This window comes from Carassius carassius, chromosome 7, assembly GCF_963082965.1.
Source record: "Carassius carassius chromosome 7, fCarCar2.1, whole genome shotgun sequence".
NCBI classification, from domain to species: domain Eukaryota; kingdom Metazoa; phylum Chordata; class Actinopteri; order Cypriniformes; family Cyprinidae; genus Carassius; species Carassius carassius.
The window spans coordinates 12,602,495-12,623,716 of record NC_081761.1 but is presented as its reverse complement, the minus strand read 5'-3'; the positions used below and the strand labels follow the sequence as shown (position 1 = coordinate 12,623,716).

At 37.3% G+C, this 21,222-nt stretch overlaps 1 protein-coding gene across 4 annotated transcripts in view; it reads right to left on the bottom strand.

Moving 5' to 3' along the window:
• The window catches only part of LOC132143562 (amyloid beta precursor protein binding family B member 2-like), a 49,111-nt gene that overhangs the window by 6,062 nt on the left and 21,827 nt on the right, over nt 1-21,222 (bottom strand). For 3 of the 4 annotated variants that reach the window (XM_059553896.1, XM_059553899.1, XM_059553898.1), the window contains exons 5-13: nt 19,399-20,355; nt 11,959-12,176; nt 11,658-11,849; nt 10,455-10,529; nt 10,142-10,195; nt 8,530-8,615; nt 8,360-8,420; nt 5,487-5,633; nt 3,250-3,377 (exon numbers count right to left, since the gene is read on the bottom strand). In XM_059553896.1, coding sequence (XP_059409879.1) covers nt 3,250-3,377; nt 5,487-5,633; nt 8,360-8,420; nt 8,530-8,615; nt 10,142-10,195; nt 10,455-10,529; nt 11,658-11,849; nt 11,959-12,176; nt 19,399-20,353 — 1,916 coding nt within the window. In that variant the 5' untranslated portion in view covers nt 20,354-20,355. The remainder of the gene's footprint in view (nt 1-3,249; nt 3,378-5,486; nt 5,634-8,359; nt 8,421-8,529; nt 8,616-10,141; nt 10,196-10,454; nt 10,530-11,657; nt 11,850-11,958; nt 12,177-19,398; nt 20,356-21,222) is intronic. The other variant, XM_059553900.1, reaches the window with a different exon arrangement.

Here is a 21,222-nt window from a genome sequence, read left to right as displayed (position 1 = left end):
AATGTGCTAAGAACTGCCCTCAAACACCCTGATGGATGATGTGCCCTTTAGTTTAAACAGAAACAATCAATTTAAAAAAGTTACTTAAAGAAACACACCCACATTTCAAGTGAACAAAAAATTCTGTAAAATATAACTGGATAAAATGCACACACTTCACCTACTATAAGCAGGTGAACGTGGCTGTCTAATGAATGAGTGTCTCTAAACTTACACCTCCAGCTGTATAACACACATTCTTTAACATTTCCGCTAAAAATAAACTATTATGAACACAATGGCCTGCAAGAGACTACAACCAGGCAATGATGAGAATACAAGTAACAAAAGGGTAAATCAATTTACCTCTCTCTGAGCCCCGGAAAGCAGTCAAGCAAAAGATACAAAAAAACATGATGAGAAAATACACAAAATAAAGCCCATTAATGAAACACAAGGAAAACTAATTTCTGCATAAATCATTCACAAAACCTTTTTAACATAAAACTGTCACACAATTCAGTGCAACAACTTGTATTTGTATTATGAAGGAGTGACACAGAAACATGTTCTGTTTATATTTCCTAAAAGGGTTCCAATGTGTACAGATATTTTAGAACATGTGCGTTACAAATAGAGCACAAAAATGGCTATGCCAGGATGCATATTTTAACTGCTGGAACTTGCTGTGAAGATTCTTATTTCAAGAAAATATAAATTTTTTGGAAGCATTGTGTTTTCCAAACCCCAATGTTATGTATGAAGAGAACATAAGAGGGAAGAGATAGGAAACGAGGACCAGCAGGTGTGACGAGAATTCAGACATTTGTCACAATGTATGTGACACCTCAAAACATGAGGCTCTTGGTGTGCAGCCAGTAAAAACCATGAATATGTAACAGTGTGATACATATTTAACAGACAGAGATTTAAACAGAGATGTTAAACAAGAGATTTAACTGACTGACTGAGAGGGTAAGAGAATAAACCAGGTGAACCCAGTGCACTTAATAATGTCTAGAATAAACAACCAAGCTGGTAAAACCTATTAAAAATGGGCAGTTTTACTGTACCTCAGCAGGATTCAACTGAAAAATGTGCTGGAGGGTGAATGAGAAACCTTACAAGGAGGTAAAGGGAACAACACAAATGTACAGAGAACAGAACCCTGAGGTTCCCCTAAGGAATTTGAAAAAAATTCATGTGTTCTAGTTTGCGTAGATGTGTGCTATGGTATCAGAGGGAAGGCCTGATCTGAGGGAACACGCAAGGAAGTTGCAGTCTCTTTCAAATGTAACCCATTTAGTGACGTGAACATCTTGCCGTGACCTACTTTAATAACTGAACACGCAGTACTCCACAATACTATCCTCGCCACAGTAAATAACAACACATACAGTTCATCCATAATTCTCTAATACTGAAATCTCCTCCTCATTCACACCATCTGAAGAAATTCCACCCACTCCAGCTTCTAACAGTCCTACTTATACATCCTTTCTCATTCCAGCAAATACTTCACCTGAAAACTACTTAACAACAAATGCTGTACTGTACAAAAAAATGGCTTACATTTATTCATGGCTACTGTAAAGTTAGGAGACCTATAGAGTAAATAATAAAAAATGCTGGATATAAAAAGAGAAAAATACTCACTATTAAGTAATGTGTTTTTCCTGCTATAGAATTATGCCATACCCCTCTCCTACAGATTTTCACCTCCTCGTCTCATCCTCTGCTCTGTTAAAAACATGCAGCTCACCTCTCTACACTAAAAATCTCTCTTTTTTTTTTACCCCCTTCTCATTTTCGCTCACTCTCCTTCCATCCAATCCCAGCGTTCCTTCTACCCTCCCCCTCCCGTTTTGCTTGTCGCTACGGTAACCTCCTCCAGGGTCTTGGGAGGAAAATGTTACTGATGGGCTTAGTATAGTATTAGCATAGGAGGACACAATGATCACATGTGAAGACATACTAACATATGCAGACTACACAATACATTCCAAAAAGCCAAGACAAAGTATAATTCCTGCCATCATGCCATCTGCTGGTCAGAGTGTGGTACTGCTTACACTTAGTAAGGCAAAACTGTGATTCAGCATCCCAGATGAAGTATGCTGCATTCCACCCCTGCATCATTCACACATACTCACACACATACCAGTCAGCTCTTCAGGGACTAAAACAAGAAAAGTAAAGCTCTTCATTGTGTGAGAGATTCATATGAAGCATTTGGATGACCTCAGAATCACTCTACACATACACATACGGGCAGCCCCTTTAACACTAGATTAAACTTTCATTAGCACTTGTCTCTCATTCATCAATCTTTTATTTCTGTCCTGCTTTCACTGGGATGACTTTTTCGATCCAGAATCTTTATATAGTGACCTTGCATGAAGAATTTGGATGAGTGTCTTGTTAAATGACACATTAAATGAATTTCTTGAGTGTTACAGATAATAAGTGCATGAGGAAAGTCACAGGTGCACAGATGCTGACCTTTGCAGAATAATTAAATGTGAAGAAATCACAGAACACATGCTACGCTACATGCAATATACACTGAATAGTCACAATATATTTGTCATGTTTTAGCATTTTTGTACATTTAATTTATCGCATTTAACATTCTGAAAATACTTGGCAACACTGGCTGGAAAAATGAAATTTTTATAAGCCCTTTAAAATGATTAATATTGTGATATATCAAATTGTAAAAAGCCTGAAAATACTGAGATGTAATTGCTTATTATTTGATATATACCATTTACCTTTAGCAAAAAAAGTATTGTAATGTTTAAATTTACATCCATTTGATATCTTTTGTGGGTCAGTTCAGTTTTTGAAATGCTCTTTATCTGATTTAACCAGGCATAAACTGCTTATTCAAAAAGATGCAAAGCTTTGAGCTAACATTCAGTGGGTCACAGAGATTAAACATTATTAGTGTTGGTAGAAGACCAGTCAGCCGAACAGAATCAGCAAAGTAGAAAATTAGCTCCTCGTAAATAAGACCCTGATTATGTTTGTGGCAGCTGAGAGCAGTAAAGTTTTAACTGATATAAAATCCTTTTTTGCCCCATCTGTGCGGCTTCCAAGAGAATTTTAGAAACACCTCCCACATTTTCATAAATAAAGAGTGAGCTTTTAATCATTCAGTTTAATTTGTTCAGTTTATCTTTGTCATTTATTAAACATTTCATAAACCCTTCATCATTTAACATTTTCTCCTTAACTAACCCATAAAAATACTCAACCAGTGCTTACCTTCCATTATCGCGGCCGACGCCCCACACGCGGATGCTTGCGATTGGCTGAGAGTGCAGAACGCAACGATCCATTGGGTCAACCAGATTCAGCATGTTATTCTCCAGAATGAGGTACATATCCTTCCCCTGGACATACAAGTACAATGTCGGAGGACAAGATAAGGGTTTAGTTTTACAACCTAGTGAGCTTCCTTGCTGTCCAATGCAAACATAGGCAGCTGCCTTTTAAGGCATCATATGAATAGTGCTGATTAATAATGAACTATGCCTTTTGGTTTCTCATAGTGGTGTTACGGTACACGTATTTGTATCATAAATTTAGGTACGGATCTTTCGGTCCGGTGTGCATTTGTACCGAACAAATAAAGTGTTGGATTAAACACTGCATGAGCATAACTTCATTGGAAACTTCCGGTTTTAAATATTATTACTTCTGATTAGAAACAAAGTCTCATCTTTCAAATTATGTCAATTTTTTTTAGGAAATTCAAACAAAAATGCTGTTTTGACACTTTATGATGTGGCACCAGAGATCGCCGTATAAAAGCCTCAGTTCAAACAGCTGGTCGGAGTGCGATCATCTCTACCTCTACCTCAGACTTTACTTCCAGCTTTAATGTGAAATAAACATGAACGAACATCTCATGCTTCATTTAATCACTCAATCAGTGTTTCAACCGTGGAAAGACATCAATAAAACAGCTTGTAAACAAGATGTCACATGGCATTTCATTTACCTCAGGCAAGTCATCAATGTCCACAGCTCATTAGTCCGCTAGAGAAATAAAGTCTAGAGAACAGCATTTTGTGAAATTTTTGACTACATACTCATATTTTACATTATCTGTTAGTGTTATTATAATTATCTAACGCATTGTGTAAATGATTATATTTCAACAACAAATAGAAATTTTCAAATTTAGAAGTTAATTATGTGCAATTTAAACATTTGCATACAATTTTGTTTTCAAAAATAAATAGTTATTGAATTTATTTTTGGGCTCTGTTGTTAATTGTAGCCTTATAGTAATGTAAAAGTGCTCCCTATAGATTAGAGCACAAGCTGAGGAAATTTTTATAATTTTTTTATCCCTAAGAAATTTTTTATTAAAATTGATTTTAAAATTATTTATTTAAAATAAATAGTAATTTGTTTGTTCAGTAAACCATTGTTTAATACAAAGAAAACAATTTTATGTTTAGTCCCCCCCCACCCGCTGTACTGAAACCATACCGAACCGTGACATTAAAACAGAGGTACATACCGAACCGCCATGATTGTGTACCATTAAACCCCTAGTATCGAATGATACAGAAGCACACTGTAATCCATGTAATTTGATACAAACAGCACAATTCAAACAGAGCACACAAAAGCTTCATCATGTTAATTTAAAAAGTGATTCCCTAAATACACAATAATGGGTAAAACAGACATTTGTTACATACATTTTTTGTGTGTGTGTGCTTTTTGGTACTAAATGAAATGTATTTCATAATCTATGTCATTTCAAACAAAACGCACTATAGCTTGAGTACTGGTTCGAGGCGGGTTGCATGTTGCTAGTTTTTCAAAAATGCATAAGACAGACATATTGGGTAAAAACTTAATTGCTAAATTATAGATGATTTTCAATATTAAAATATAATTATAACTAATATTTCTCTTCACATTTTCACAGAATCCTTCCATAAAGGATAAATGCAATGCTTCAGTATTTTTAAAATAAAGGCATCTAAGAAGCCTTCTGAAACCAGTCGGAAGGGCCCCTATGATTCCCTAAAATACTGCCTACACAGGCAACTCACCAGCTTTTGGAATCAATGTCACAGGCTACTATAAGGTCTTAGTATGCTTATGCTTGTATGTGTGAACTTGAAAGTAATGAATAAATGATCAGACCAGAAAATAAAAGGCAGGAGGAGAACAGAGGCTTTCTTCCTGTGTCCTGTCACAACACATTAAACTCTCTTTCTTCCTCTTCCTCTTCTATTCACTTGCTTTTTTCTGCATGACATTTTCAGCTCTCTCTCTTCTTGTTTTATCCTTTCTGCTTTTTTATGTTTTATCCCCTTAATTCTACCTTCCCTTTTTCAAGATAACACAAGGCATGTTTAGAAACACTGTGTATATTTTTTTATGAATATGCATACGTGCCTTGCTAAAAAGTGTGAATGTGTGTGTGTCTGTGTGTGTGGGTATGTGAGAGAGAGAGAGAGAAAGCCATATCTCACCTCTCCCCAGATGCCCACAGTGTCTCGTATGTCATTCTTGCAGTAAGACAGTTGACGAATGCAGTTGTTAACAGCGACGCTGCTTTTACCCGGAGCCAAGTCCTCTTCAGCCATCTCTACCCAGCCAAGAGAGCGCACAGCAAAACACTGTAATAAAATATCACAATCCCACTGATTAAGCACAAACACTCTGACCAATAACTACAGGGCAACTGCTACACACTTTAAACAAATAAAGAGCACAGCAAATATAAAACATAAGATATTACATACGTATATTCTATTATGCCTCATATCCAAAATCCTCCTACTTCTCTTTAGTGATAGAGACTAAACTGAGGAAACACCTCTTCAAATTTTCACATGGCATCTAAGAATAGCTGCTGCTAAAATAAATGAGAAAGGGAAAGAGTGCATTCATACACATACGTTATTATTCACACACACATACACACACACACAACCCAACAGGGTGCTGAGATCAAAAGAGAAGGCCCCTTTTACTGGAAGATATTTTCTTTCATCTTCCACTTGTATCCCTCCTCCTTTCTCTCACTCCCAGCACTCCGAGAGCAAAATCATCCATCATTCAGTCTCTCTTCTTTTCTGACCATCTGTGATGATGCACCTCCATTATGACAGTGTTTGTATGTGAGAGAGATTAATAATTCGCAGAATGTTGTCATGCTCTTTCAGTTTGATTTCAACTGCCACTGAAAGAACAGATCCTCAAGTGGAAGAGTGTGAAACAAGCAGAGAGGGGTTAGAGAAAGAAAGCGAGAGAGCAGGACTTAAGGGGAAGTATATATCAAATGGCAGATGATTTTTCATCTGATTACCTAACTGCAATTGAAAAATACAGTAACGGTTAAAATCAAGCTACGGGGTGGCACTAGCCCATTCAGCTGGTCCACCCAATCAAATAAGACACATTCATTTAGGATATCTTTCATCAAACAGTTATTTTAGTGTTCAAAATCTACAATGCCTTTGATTTGTTACATCAGGTGATATACATCATAGCCTAAATCCAATGTAACAAATCGTAAAGCGCACCAATCAGTGGGATATCTAGCATTATTTGGTATCTTGGAACAATTATTTCGCATTCTGCTTGTTAAGAACTTTTCAATGATATACCATACAAGACTATAAAGATAACATTTTCAAGAAAAGTCAGATGTTCAATTTAGACATATTTTTGTCTATTATCATCAAATAATACAAAAATTTAACATTGCTTGCTTAAAAAATATTAAGCAGCATAAATAATTTCAACACTGATTAAATATTAAGAAATGTTCTAGAGCACGAAATCAGAATATTAGACTGATTTCTAAAGGATCATGAGACACTGAAGACTGGAGTGTTGAAAACTCAGCTTTTCCATCACAGAATTAAATAACATTTTAGGAAATATTAAAATAGGTAAAGCTATGTTAAACTGTAACAATAATTCAGAATATTATCATTTTTATTGTAATTTTGATCGAATATTATGATTATGGTGAGCATAAGAGATGTCTTTCAAAAACTTGCACACATCAAACTTTTAAATGGTACCATATTTGACACATTCTGTAATCAAATATTTGAAAGATTAAATACACATTGGACATCACCTCTTTTTTTTTTTTTTTTTTTGGTAGCAACTGTACAACAAGAAGACCATGCAGTCTGCAGAATTCCAAATGGACTGGAATGTGATTCATTTTTATTTTTATTTTTTTAATGTTTTGCACCAAAAAGCAAACGGACTACTTTTATTGTACTTTTTTTGACCATTTTTTATCTTGACAGCCATGGCCAACATCCATTTTCTTTAGAAGCTGAAGAACAATGTTTCACATTTTGCGTTTTGTGGCACAAATGCAAGTGACTACACATGTATTAAACTGTAATTGTTTCTCATGAGGATGCATGTAAAAATAAATTTACATGGCACATCAGTGATAAAACTTGTGCATTCGGATGGCAATTTTTTTACATGGTGGGAGAAAAAAAGAAACTGAATTCAGAAAGCATTAAAATCACAGAGTAACCCCTGTAAATGTTGTAAATTCCCTACTTCACCAAGAGAAAGAATTACCATCCATACAGGGCTTCAGTCTTTTGACAAAGAGGGGTCTGTTTAGTCTTTATGTTAACATTAGGGTTCCTTATTGATCCATTAAGAATATGTCTCAATCTTAGATAAAAACATCAGAAATGTTATCTACAAATTTGCTTTAGATTATATTCTTTACACATCTCCAAGCATGACGTGCATGTGCATTTCTCTGAGCAGCCAGCAGATGGCAATGTTTATCTAGAATTACACTGGATGCTGGACTCCTGTCAGCGCCACCAAACAGCAAACAACAGCGTTTACTAAATCATTTGCGCCAAATCTGTTACAGGTTAAAACAATAAATTGTTTTCCAGAATAAAAAGCTAACAAAACTAGGCCTCAAAATAAATTGTTTGTTACTTCTAAACGGGAAGCAAAATGTCTATTTCTTTCACACAACCGAAGGTAAACAGAATGGCCTATTTTCCATTAAGAGAATGGAAAAGTATTTATCTGTTTCCAGTGAGGTAAGAGGTGTTGCCGCAGTTGCAACAAACATATTTAGTAGACGTTTGTATATCTTTCATTTGATTCATGTTTGTCTCTTACAACAGCAAATGTTAAACCACATAATGTTGCAGTTCCTAAACAAACACCAGGCAAATGGCGTGCAACTATATTATACAGTATAGTATTTATATATATATATTTGCTTCAGAACTTGATGATTTGGATCCTGCCTTCAAGACTAAAATAAGTTCTCTGCAGAGTTGTTATCTTTGAATAGGTGCAGTATGTGCAGAACAAACTCAAGTGCCCTCACCTTGGCTTCAGGGTCACTGTTAATGCTGCTGGAATCTTCCTCTTCAACGGGAGCAGGGTTTCTAAACACAGTCACACACACATTCAGAAGAGGTATATACATTTTCATCTCACCTTACTGTCATTTTTTTTCTCTCTTTCATTTATTTGTATTTATTTGCTTTCACACACCGAAGCTTGAGGGAGGCGTAGCGGAGAGTTGCGCCTTCGAACTCTTTCAGACTGGGGTCAGGGTTTACTGAGGCTGCCTGTAGATCCTGAAGCAGAGAAAAAGCAGAGTTGCTTAAACATGAGCACACAAACATATAGCAAACCCACAAATGTACAGTGCAGAGATTACGCCAAACAAAACAGGAAAGCACAGTTCCTGCGGTAAGTGATTAAACAAACTGAAATCAAAATGACTGACCAGTTTTAAAACAGACACTGTGTGAACCTTGCGTATTTTACAAAAGAGATTGATCAAGAGATTTAAAAGAAATGAAAAGTGATCAATAACCAACATACAGTGCAAAAATCATTTTCTTAATCAGTATTAAAATATCTAAATTAATAAATGAAGTTTAAGTATTAGATTTTGGGCCCTATCATACTCCCGGAGCAATGCAATGCAAAGCGCAAGCTCAAGTGTGTTTGCTAGTTTCAGTCCGGCGGCGTTCGCATTTTCCCGTCCAGCACCACGTCGTTTAATTACCAAATGCATTTGCGCTCATTTCTGCGCCCATGGGAATGCTGGTCTAAAAAAGAGGTGTGTTCAGGCGCATTGCTATTTTAAGGAGCTGAAAATAGACTGCGCCATAGACCAACTCAAACCTGGTCTAAAGTCTGGCGCAATGTTTTTTCTTTGTTATATAAAGAACCTACAGGCTGCTTATTAAACACAGGGACACACAGCAGCACATAAACATGCCAAATATAAAAAATTAAAGGATTGCAATGCATAAGATTTTTTTTGTAGGCTAAATAAATAAATATATATATATATATATGATGGATAGTCATCTCATGTATCAGAATTAGGCTATCTATTTGCTCGCACACGTGTAGCTCCATTTCATCTCGGAGACGCGTTCTGTCTTTGCGCTTGCCAAACTCTGCCGTGTAAATAGCAAATCTGTCATGGCACGAGCGCAACTGGCTCTTAAAGTGAATGGAAGATGACACTCTGATTGGTTTATTGCACGTTACGCCCAAAAAACACCCATTACTCATTAAGAGCATAGGGACAACCCATTTAGACCATGCACCCGGGCGCGCCAACCATTTTCCGTCATTAAAATAGCAAAAGTGGATTTGGACACGCCCTGAGTGCACCTGCGCCGTGCGCTTTACACTTTGCATTTAGATCGTTAAAATAGGGCCCTTTACGTTTGTTCGTTTGTTTGTTTCTGAATTTAGATTTATGCTTAAATCAAGAAAAAACTATTTGCCAAAAGTGTAAGAAAAATACATTTAGTTAGATAAATGATTTTTGCAGTGCAGACTGCAGACAGACAAAATAACAAAAGCCACGCTGAGAAGAAAGGTTAAAGGTCAAAAGGTAAGGAAGGTATGAAGCAGCACAGGATCTCAGAACACAACTACACCAGTAGAACATCTTCAGGTAGAGCGCCCTTTTTTCAAATTTTTATTTAATAAATATGGGCTCAATATTTACCAGCCAATGGGCAAAAAATTCATTTTGAACCCTGTGAGGAACATCAAGTTTCCACAGTAGTTTTCTGAGACATTCTACTGTGTATTTGTCTCTGCAGTTCAATTAAAAACTGCCTGAGATACTAACCTTCCAGATCTCACTATCAATCTTTCCCACAGCAAAATCACTCCATGGCTGTTTCTGCACCATTATTCACACATAAAAGGGGGAGACAAGGTTGAGGGGTCAAGGGTGGGAGGGTGGAGAGAGACAAGACAGGGTCATTAGATCACTCGGCAAGCATGTGTGTGTGTGTGTGTACAGTAGATGTTCAGTGTTTGGTTGTGATTTGATTAGATGAAGTATGGATGTTGATATCTGACTCTTTGTTGGAAGAATCAAAGGATAGCACAAACTATTTTTCCACTGCGTTCTCAGAGTAAACAAGTGTTGTAGTTACCTTGTCCTCTTCCCGATGGCGTGCCTCAGAGTGTCTATCCTTCCCTGGCATTATCTGTAGGGATGAGGACCGGGGCTATACACACACACACACACACATATACATAGTTTAGCTTTATTATGTATGACCAATATCAGTACAACTTTTCTGAATATATTTACATTTGACAATACATTATACACAACACTTCAAAAAGTCAAGTTAAATGTTTTTAAAGAAATTAATACTTTTATTCAGCAAGGATGCTTTAAATTGATCAAAAGTGACAGTAAAGACATGAATAATGTCTGTTTCAAATAAACAATGTTCTGTTCATCAAAGAATCTAAAGAAATATTAAATATATGTAATAGATAAATAAATATTAACATGGAAAACAGTTATTTTAAATGTAACAACATTTGTATTATAATATAATTTTGCTGTATTTTTTTGTCAAAATATTTTTTTTTATCGATTGCCTGCCAAATGTTTGAATGGTATTTTCACAATATTCCAATTACATTTGCTAGAAATTCGCCAACAGCGACAAAAAAGTACTATTTTTGTGAACACAAACGAAGCACAAAAAAACAAGTCATGTTAACCTAGTTAGATTTGATTTGAATTTAAGAAGTCAACTGAAAAGAACAGGACGAAACAACAAGATGCATGTCTTCTTTTGTTCAGTTTTTCAGAAGCACATTGCCATTTTGAAACAAACAAACTCAATTCAAGCCCATTTTTAAGGACAGTAATTTAAATAAAAAAGAACCAGACTGTTAGGATACATTGATATGCATGTTTGTTCAGTTTCATTTATCTAATAAGTTCTTTCATACATCTGAAAAAAAATAGTTGATAAAATAGTAAGGACTGATAAAATTCGCCATTCACCAGCCACTGTGTCTGGTGGGCGAGAAGATTAATTTCCCACCCTGGTTGCATGGTAAATACAGTCATAGCAACCTGTAACTAAATTAAGCATTTACCCGGCTCTGTTTAAGCAAGCTCTGTTGGCGAATGAAGTACTGTCACATCTGTAATGGCATTTCCCTGAATGTTCTGTTTCTTTTATGAACAGTTTGTGAACTTTGTGTCATATCCATTTTTTCTCCACAACCAAACTGTACTCACTGTGAAAGCTAAACGCCCAAAGAAAGGAAGGATATGGCAATAAAGTATTGTCCATACCGTAAAATTGGAGATTTATGAAAAGACTTACAAAGTAGCAGCTGTTGACAAATCCACAGGAAGGAACATTGCCGTCAGAGGATGAGGAAGTGTTTGAGGACAGGATAGGGGTAGGGTCCAGACATGAAGAAGATGGGATGGGGGCGGGGTCACATGAGCTGTCGGAAGTGGTGCTGCCTGAACGACTCGAAGCTCCGAAAAATATGTCGGCATGAGACATCGACTAAAGGACAACAAAGAGGTACAAAGAAAATTATTGGTCAATGTGGATAAGTCAACTTTTGATTTGTTTTATGTCCAGTTTGTGTAACAGCATGGTTTCAAAGGGCTACCTCGTGATCTGGAGTGGGCGAGGGAGACAGGGAGCCCAGGGAGTGTTTGCGGCTGGCATGGCTGGGTCCAGTTGGCACCGGATGGCATGGGGCGGGTCTCTCCCACTGTGTGGTGCCCGTTGGAATGTGCCAGTAATAAATACCAGCCATGTCTGTCATCATCTTCCATCCTGGAGGCAAATCAGGGTCTGTCTGAAATGACTGCTCCCCCCAGATATCTGTAAACACAAATACAGGTCAGGTGTGGTCAACCAAGATATTCAAGACTCCTACGATTGGGTGTTATGACCGAAACCTTGTATGATGACATGATTAATTGAAAAAAAATTACCTTAAAGGGATAGTTAACCCATCAGTTACTCACCCTCATGTCGTTCCAAACCTGTAAGACCCTTGTTCATCTTTAACACAAATTAAGATATTTTTGATGAAATCTGAGAGCTTTCTGACCCTGCATAGACAGCAACGCAACTATACATTCAAGGTCCAGAAACGCAGTAAAGACATTGGTAAAGTAGTCCATGTGACATCAGTGGTTCAACCTTAATTTTATTTATCTACAATAAAAAAAAATTGTGTACAAAGAAAACAAAAAAGACTTTATCCAACATATCTCCTACCCAAAGTCACCATCTGCTGCCATTAGGAGAGTACCACAACATCTGTGGAGGGTCAAAAAAGCTCTTGGATTTCTTCAAAAATATCTTTATTTCTGTTCCGAAGATGAACAAAGGTCTTACTAGTTCGGAATGACATGATGGTGAATAATTAAAGACTTTTGGGTGAATTATCCCTGTAATGCTGGTTACCACCTATCAGAAGATGGATGAAGTGTGTAGCTGCTACTGCTGCACAAAATCATGTTGGTGAAGATGATGAAAACTTTAACTCTACCAGTACCCGGAAAAAAAATAGCTTGTAATTGTGGGAGAGTCTTTGGATCCTGGATGTTAGCCACCTCAGTCTTTAGAAAGGGGGTGATCAACAGTAAGTAATTTTTGTACGCTTCTGTACAGTCATAGTTATATAAACTCACTGCTTCTAACATTCTAATATTCTGAAGTGGTCATATGATGTTGCTAAAAAAGAACATTATTTTGGGGTATTTGGCGTAATGCAATATGTTTATGTTGTTTTAAGATTAAAAAAACATTATTTTGTACATACTGTACATTATTGTTTCTCCTCTATGCTCCACCTTTCTGAAACACGTAGATTTTTACAAAGCTCATCGTTCTGAAAAGCGAGGTGTGCTCTGATTGGCCGAATACCTCAAGAGTGTGACAGAAATGTTATGTTATACGTTATATTCACACTGGCAGTTTAGTGCGGAACAGGGCACATGAAAAATCGCTAATGTGAACGCTGTCATCGGACCCTGGTGCGCACTGGGGTACCGAACCCGAGACTACCTGGAGAAGGTGGTCTGAGGTGGTCTGCGGTTCACGTGAATGTGCAAGCAACACAGACTCGGGTGCGCACTTGTTCAGGAAGTAAAGTATCCCGGGCATGCGTAACACTGTCAATATCATTATTTTCTCAAAACACGAGAGAGCCGAGGTTGATTCCACACACTCCTCAATATCAAAATTAAATTAATTAAAATTTAATAATTAAAATATTTAAAATAAATTATTATACTGTGCATAATAGCATCAAAATAACAAAAAAATTACAACTATGCTTAGTCGCGTTGTGTTCTTCATGCGTTTTCTGTGTGCGTTTGAGATGACATAAGGTGACTGCAAACGCACCTGGGTTCTATACAACTATTGAGTGTGAAAGCAGACCAACGCTACAGGCAGCGGGAACAATTGCGCTCGGGCTCGGACCGCAGCAAACGAGCTCAGTGTAAAAGCCCTCTTAACTTTTATAAAGAATATGTCTTTGGGTTTGAGACTTTAGTCTTTGCAACTTTAGGGATCTTATTCACGAACAGCTTGTAACACTCAAAAGAGAAAGGAAAAGTTGAAATTGCATCATATGACCCAATTAAATGGGATTTTTTGCTATTTGATGGGAGAAAATTTTATAAAGAAGAATTGGACTGATAGCTTTTTTTTCAATCAAAATTTCTATACACAATATAGATAATATCATTGTTGTGAATTCCTTTGTCCACAAAATATAAGTGTAGTAAAATCTGATTTTGTGACAGCATTAGTTCATGGTATTCCAGACCAGAGTATGTGAGCGCTAATGACTGAACATGTGGTAATGGGAAATCAAATTAATTAAATACTTTATAAGTAAAAGGTCCTAATATTTGAAACTGCCCAGCCAGTCTCCCAATAAATTGATGTTTCAAGCAGCAACCAAATAATTAAAACCGCCAAAGTCTAGATAAGGAGTCACTATGGGATATGAGTGCCCTGTAATACATTGATTCTACAATTAGCTTTTTTTTCTGTCTCTCTCACATGAACTTGCTACTGTACTGTCTGTCCTCACTCAGCAGCTGGGAATGTTTGTTTCATGTTTCAGATGCAAGTAAGAGCATTATTCACACAATGCTATCTGGATGAGGAAAACCACACATATACAGAGTAAACCACTGCAGTCTGTTACTCACACATATGCTGAACAGATTCAAGCCAGGAAACACGTCCTCACCAAAACCATGAAGCCGTGACATTCAGTCTGTGTGTGTGTGTGTGTGTTTAAAACAACTCTACAGAGGACTTTGTGTCAATCTACATGACACTTCCACAAAATGAATATAGTGAATGACACTTAAAAAAAAAAAAAGATCTAACACTGTGTAATGAAATAAGTGATAAAATCTCTTTCATATTCTAAGCTGATACACTGTTGATTTTTAGGCTTTCCTGCTGATTCCCTTTATATCCCGACTGCACAATATGTAAAATCAGTATTTCAAATGAGACAGTTGACCGAATAGTCATGATGCAGCTGTATACAGCTGCATCTGCTAAGATCCTTAACTATACAGAATATGGACATTTTGTATCCCATTAGGTCACAGCAACTATTCAACTCAAAAAGTTATTAAAAACAATGCAGGAAAGTGTAAGTGTACATGCTATAGGTACTAAGAAAGGTGTTCCTTAAGGTGTTCTTAAACAACATCCACCATGTTGGCATTTTCCTTTGACCTGTGTGACCTTCAACAAGTCAACAAATTACTTATGTCTTGACTTGTTGAAGGTCACACAGGTCAAAGGAAAATGCCAACATGGTGGATGTACTGACAATCACTCAGGGTTACTTCACCCATAATGAAATCTCATTAGTCTAAAATCCAGCTCCACATAGCACAAATTTTGGCTGTGATTTCACTTTAATTGTCAATATAAAAGTAACTTTTGGCTGGAACTTTGTCTGGATAAGAAAAAGAAATATCGATCAAAAAGATTTCAGTTCAAAGAAAACATTCAAATTCTGATATTTTATTTAAAAAATTTGGTCAAATTTACTTCTGTTTATCAAACTTTTGCAAGCGGAATTTGCTTGAAAATGAGCTGTGCTTCATACATAACTACATTACTGACACTTACACGGTATATGTATCCAGTAAATTTTTTTAATTAAATAATGTCTATAAAATCACCAAATTATATGATCAAGTAAACAAGTGTTATTTTAGAATCTCTGAGATACTATAGTACTTTTTAATCAATATTTAAATGATTTTCCCCATTTTCACTGTTGTTTGTTTTTTGTATTTAATTTTATTTCAGTTCATGTTTTGTTTTTTCTTTAAAGTAACAAATATGTTTTTATGAATTTAGTTTAAGTTAACTATAATAACCCTGTAAATAGCATGTTGAGGAAGAAAGCGTGAGTCGCTTTAAGGCATGTCTCACTTCAATGAGACTTAATAATCAGCCAACAGAACTGACTAAATGAGTGAAACAGCTATTAGCCAGCACTAGTCATGTACAGCAGATCTATTCTCCCAGCATGCAAAGTGAACACAAGTTCTTATTAGAGACGTCTCCTGCACCCAAGTTCTCTTTCAATAAGATTATGAGGCACTGCAGTACAGGAACTCTAGTGTTCTTTAATACTGGGAATCATCATGATGAGGTGCATTATGGGACTTGTAGTCCCTAATATATAAGTGGGTCACCACAGCTGCCTGAAAACCTCATTAAAGTTCAATCAAACCCTTATACAGATTCAAATACAAAGAAATAAAGACAACAGTCAGGTTGATGATTAATAATGGTCTGGATTTTCAGCAATTATACAGCGTGCTAGCATATAGTAACTCTCCTAAGCCTAGAATTAAACATCCGACCCACTTTTGATAACATCCCTCTCTTTCTGCAGTCTATTAAGCATGTGGCGAACGGGGGGGGGGTTGGGACAGCCGTTAAATTCACGCACACACGCGGACCCAAGTGCCATGAACATATGCACAACTTTAGTATTCAGCACACAGCTCGTGACACCCTTCACTGCATCTTCCCACCTTCCTTATCTCTCTTCTCCGCCTGCATTTATGAGCATGCACACGCAATGGAGACGCGTAGCTACATGCGCAGCACTGACTCACAGCCACACAGACACACCGACGCACAGTACCTACCCTCGTAATTCACTATAACAATGGCCAACATGTAGTCTTTACCCAGCATCATGACTGAGCAGCCGCAAGTAGAGAGGATGACATGAGAAGAGAGAGGAAAGCGGGACAGAGGGGGCGAGCGACTGATGGAGAAAGGGAGAGGGAGAGACGGGGTGGGTGAGCAGGCAAGAGCAACAGACTCTGTTTATTTGCTGTATATTTTTTATCCAAATCTTTCAAGAAGAGAGATATCAGCTTCCTGTCCATCCGGGACACCAGATTGGTCACGCAGCCGTGCAAAGCCACCGCCCTCGCCGAACGCTCCATCACCCCGGCAACCCTGAGATCATTTTTCCTGCAGTGTCACCTAACGTGTGGTCACGTGACCTTGGTATGACAAGATACAAGAAAACAGTGGGAGAGGGATGGATGTGCAAGAGTTAGTGTGCTGTGATGATGTCTGCTAACATCTGGGTGTAAAACCAGTTCGCAGCTGTCCAATACCCACCATGCTGGCCGAACGGACCTGCCACACACCTGTGAGGTTTTCCTGTCTGGTGAGAGAGATTTTGACAGACACTGTGTCAATGGTAGACTAGTTTGAGTGACAGTCCGGGGGCAGAGAGGAGACTTCTTACCACAGACACAGCCATTTTGACTCACCACACAAAACTCTGCACCATTTATCCTCGGCATAAACTTCATGTTGCAGGTAGGTTGCAAGGGACACCCCCCCCCCCCCCAAAAATACAATTATTTAAGCACCCTCATGTCGTTCCAAACCTGTATAATTTTTCTTCTGTGGAACATGAAAGAATGATATTTTGAAGAATGATGATGCTGCTCTTTTCCATACAGTAAAGGCACATTAACATGCAGCTATAATAACTACAGCTGTATAGTCAAGCTATAGTCTTCTTCTGTCTAAGCATACATATTCTGTAATAAATATGTAATTGAATATTTTACAGATTAAATACACATCATGCTTCACTTCAGCCACTGGTTACAGTTGCATTATCTAGGTCTGTTAATCCATTTTAATATCTGAAATCAGTCACTTAACAGTAACCACTGCTTGTCAATCTTTAAAAAAAGTCAAAAAGCACCATAAAAGTAGTCCATATGACTTCTGGATCCAAATATGGCTACCTTCATTGAGGAATAAGTACAAATGCATAGTACCGGTAATCATAAAAGAAGCAACAAAAAGTACCCAGATGGGTTTTTTCCACTTAGATTTCAAAGTGCACTCCTGTGGCCTCATGGGATCTTTGTTTTCTCACAGGGCAACAGGAGAGGGCAACATGGTGGATGTAGTACATCCAGATTTCAGAACCACTACACACATTCATACTACACTGTATATACATATACACAGTATAACATACTAATGGTCACAAAGTACCTAGTCGGAGACTGAAAGTATGTGATTTTAGATGCAGCTACAGTATAGTTTTGCAATAAATTTGTATGAGGAACTGACAAATTTAAAGGGATACTTCCCCGAAAAAACTAAAATTATGTCATAATTTATTTGCAGGGGTGCACATAAGTGGTCCGCAGATCCGCATGCACGACCAAAATAAAAAATGTGTTACATAAATATAAATATAATTCTGACAGCGCATTTGCGTACCGACATGGTTGACAGCTGTTAATACACAATTACCATTTTAGATCACAAACTGTACTATATAAGTTTTATTTTCAACCTGAAAGCATAAATCTAGGCTATGCCCTGCCGTTTTCAAAGCACAATGCGCTCTTTAATCATTAGCAGCGCTAAATCCGGAAGCCTTACTTGCCGGCAACCCGCCAAAATAAAAGCCTGCTGATTTTAAGTTTGAATATGATGAAAACGCTTTTATTTATTTATTTTTAGACGCTTTTATCCAAAGCTACTTAAAACTGGGGAATACATAGTGATTCTTCTTAAAGAGGCAAACAAAGAAAGTAGTAGTAAATGTTAGCATTTTATTTTTACTATAAAGTTTACTATAAAATAAATGTATTTGTATTTAATACTAGGACTGCCTTTTATTTTTAATAATATTATCACACACTGTTATTTAGTTAATTTACTATAATTGTATTTAAAAAAAATAAATAAATAAATAAATAAAGTGCAATAATATTATAACTATTATTAATTCATCTTTTATCGTTATATTTAATGGTTCACGCTATATGCAGTGTGAGGACCAAACCAAATCTCCTGGTTCTCAGGCTGAACCAGGCTGAAAAAATTATGTGCACCCCTGTTTATTTGCTCATGTCATTCCAAACCCAAAAGACTTTTGTTCAGGCTTGTCAAGTGAGCATGTCTGTGCTTTTGTTTACCATATTTGATGTTCTCTGTGTATGTGAGTTGATCAATCTTTACATTTCAATAAAAGCCATAAATCAAATCTGTTATATAAAATTATCATGTCTCTTTAAAAGACTTTAGTGTAGAACAAACCACTTGATTCATGAAGATTATTTTAACAATTGCTTCATGAACTTTTTGATGCTTTAAAGTTTTGGTGGAAAGGATTTCAATAACATTACAGAGAGTTAATGATGACAATTAGAAATTTTGGATGAATTCTACCTTTTTAAAACTACATTTTCAATTTACAAATTAAAAAAGGAACACACAAAAGTAAAGAAGCTTTTAACAAGCTTTGCTCCACAGCCTCAAACCAGACACACACTGTGCTGCGCTTACCTAGATCACACTTCAGTGAAGTGAAAAGTCCAAACGCACAAACGCCTCTCTGCCAACGCACTTCAGTCAAACTGAAAACCACACATACCACATGAGTGCACCATATCCACTACGCTGAGCCAAAACACACACACTCAAAACCACACTGAAGAGACCAGCAAGCATCGTAACACTTTGAATGTGTACTACTGACCGCTCTCTTCTGGTGAGCCCAGTGATGCACTGTCCTGTGACAATGTGGTCCAGCTGGACTCCTCGTCACTGTGTGGAAGGTTCTGGATGCGGTTTAGTGCCCGGTCTGTCTTGGCTCCCGTCCGTGGTCTGTCTTTTTTCGTCTCCGGTGAGGAAGAAGAAGATGAAGAGCCGACAGACAGGAGGGGCGTGTCCTCAGGGCTGTGCGGTTTACTTGGAGACGAGGGACAGGGATTCTTCTCTTTCTCCAGCAAAGGTTTTGTGACATCCTCATCCTGCGTGTCCGACAGTTCATATGACTGGTCATCCAGGCATGACTCCAGGTAACCCTTGGTCTTAAGCTCCTCAGGTGACTTCCTGTCTGAAACAATCTCTGTTTTCTCAGACAGAATGAGCAGGTCGTCTCCACAATTCTCCACAAGATCCTTTTCATTAGTGTCCTCGTCAATTAACTCATTCACTTCCTCGTCAACAAGCTCGTTGTTCAGGTCAAAGTCGCTGTGAACATCGTCAACGTTAGACTCGCTGTCGAGGCTTAATTCCTCAACATTCCTCAACTCATCATCGATGTTGAGCTCTGATTCTGATTCAGCTGTGTCTCCATCTTCGTCTTCTTCGGTGGTGTTCTTGTTGTGATCCTGTCGCTCTGTAGCTTTGCGTAACTGATTCGCACCATTTTTGGCCAGTTTAGGGTTGGCAGTTGTCGCTGAAGATGACGAGGGTGGTGTCATGCCTTCGCCCAGTCCCATTGCGCTCTGAATGCTTGTGAGTGCGTACTTCTTCCGGCACTTTGGGGGCGTGGCCTGGCCCTGTTTAATGACATCACCACTAAGCAGTTGATTGTGTGAGGAACGCAGACTGAGGGAAGTGGGTGGAGTTGCAGAGGGCCCGTTGTGATTGGCTACGTCCACAGAGGGGGAGGGGTTACGTGGCGAGGGCACGCAGACTGACATCATGGCTAAAGTTAGAAAAAGTGAAAAACCTGTCAATATCACACATAAACAGCACTTTAAATAATACAAGAGAGAAACATTAACACGTTTTAAAAAAAAATGTATTTTCTAATATATTCTTAACTTTTTCATTTAATATAATTGATTTATTATTTAATTTAACATACTAAATCAGCATTTTGGTCAAATTTAAAGCTCTTGTTTTTGTCCAGTGGTTGATTGACAGATGAGTGGCTTGGCGCTGTTACCAAACTGCATTACCATATTTAAAATCAACTTAATCTGATGGGAATTGAATGCGATTATAGCTGATATACAACCCAGTGCTTCATACTATGATGCGATCGGGTGGAAAATGTAATTTGTTTCATGCCAAAAGATGAGCTGATTTTTGCTAACACTCAAAAAGAAAAGAGGATGTATCCAATCAAACAATAATCCAACATATTACATGAAGACAGATGGATACAAACAGGGCTCCAGACTGTTAAAAAAAACAAATTTGAGATTTAATTTTAAAATCTAGTCACCATTGGCAACAGTAGAGAACACTTTATATGCCTCCATATTAATTTAACCAAATAACATATTGTGATGAGTCAAGCATCATACCTATCCAGTGAATCATTTAGAGCTGTTACTGAATTCACAGCTGATTTCATTACAGAACTGCTAATCATTTTTCAGTTGTGTCTGATTTAAAATTTACTGAGAACCGGCAATGTGTATTTTAAGTTTGCCTTTATATTAGTTAATTTGCTGACTTGTTAATTAAATTAATTTTTATTTAAAGATACATATTCACAACAGATATTCACTGTAATAAAATAATGCAGACCCTTTACAACAAGGTTCCATTTGTTAATATTAGT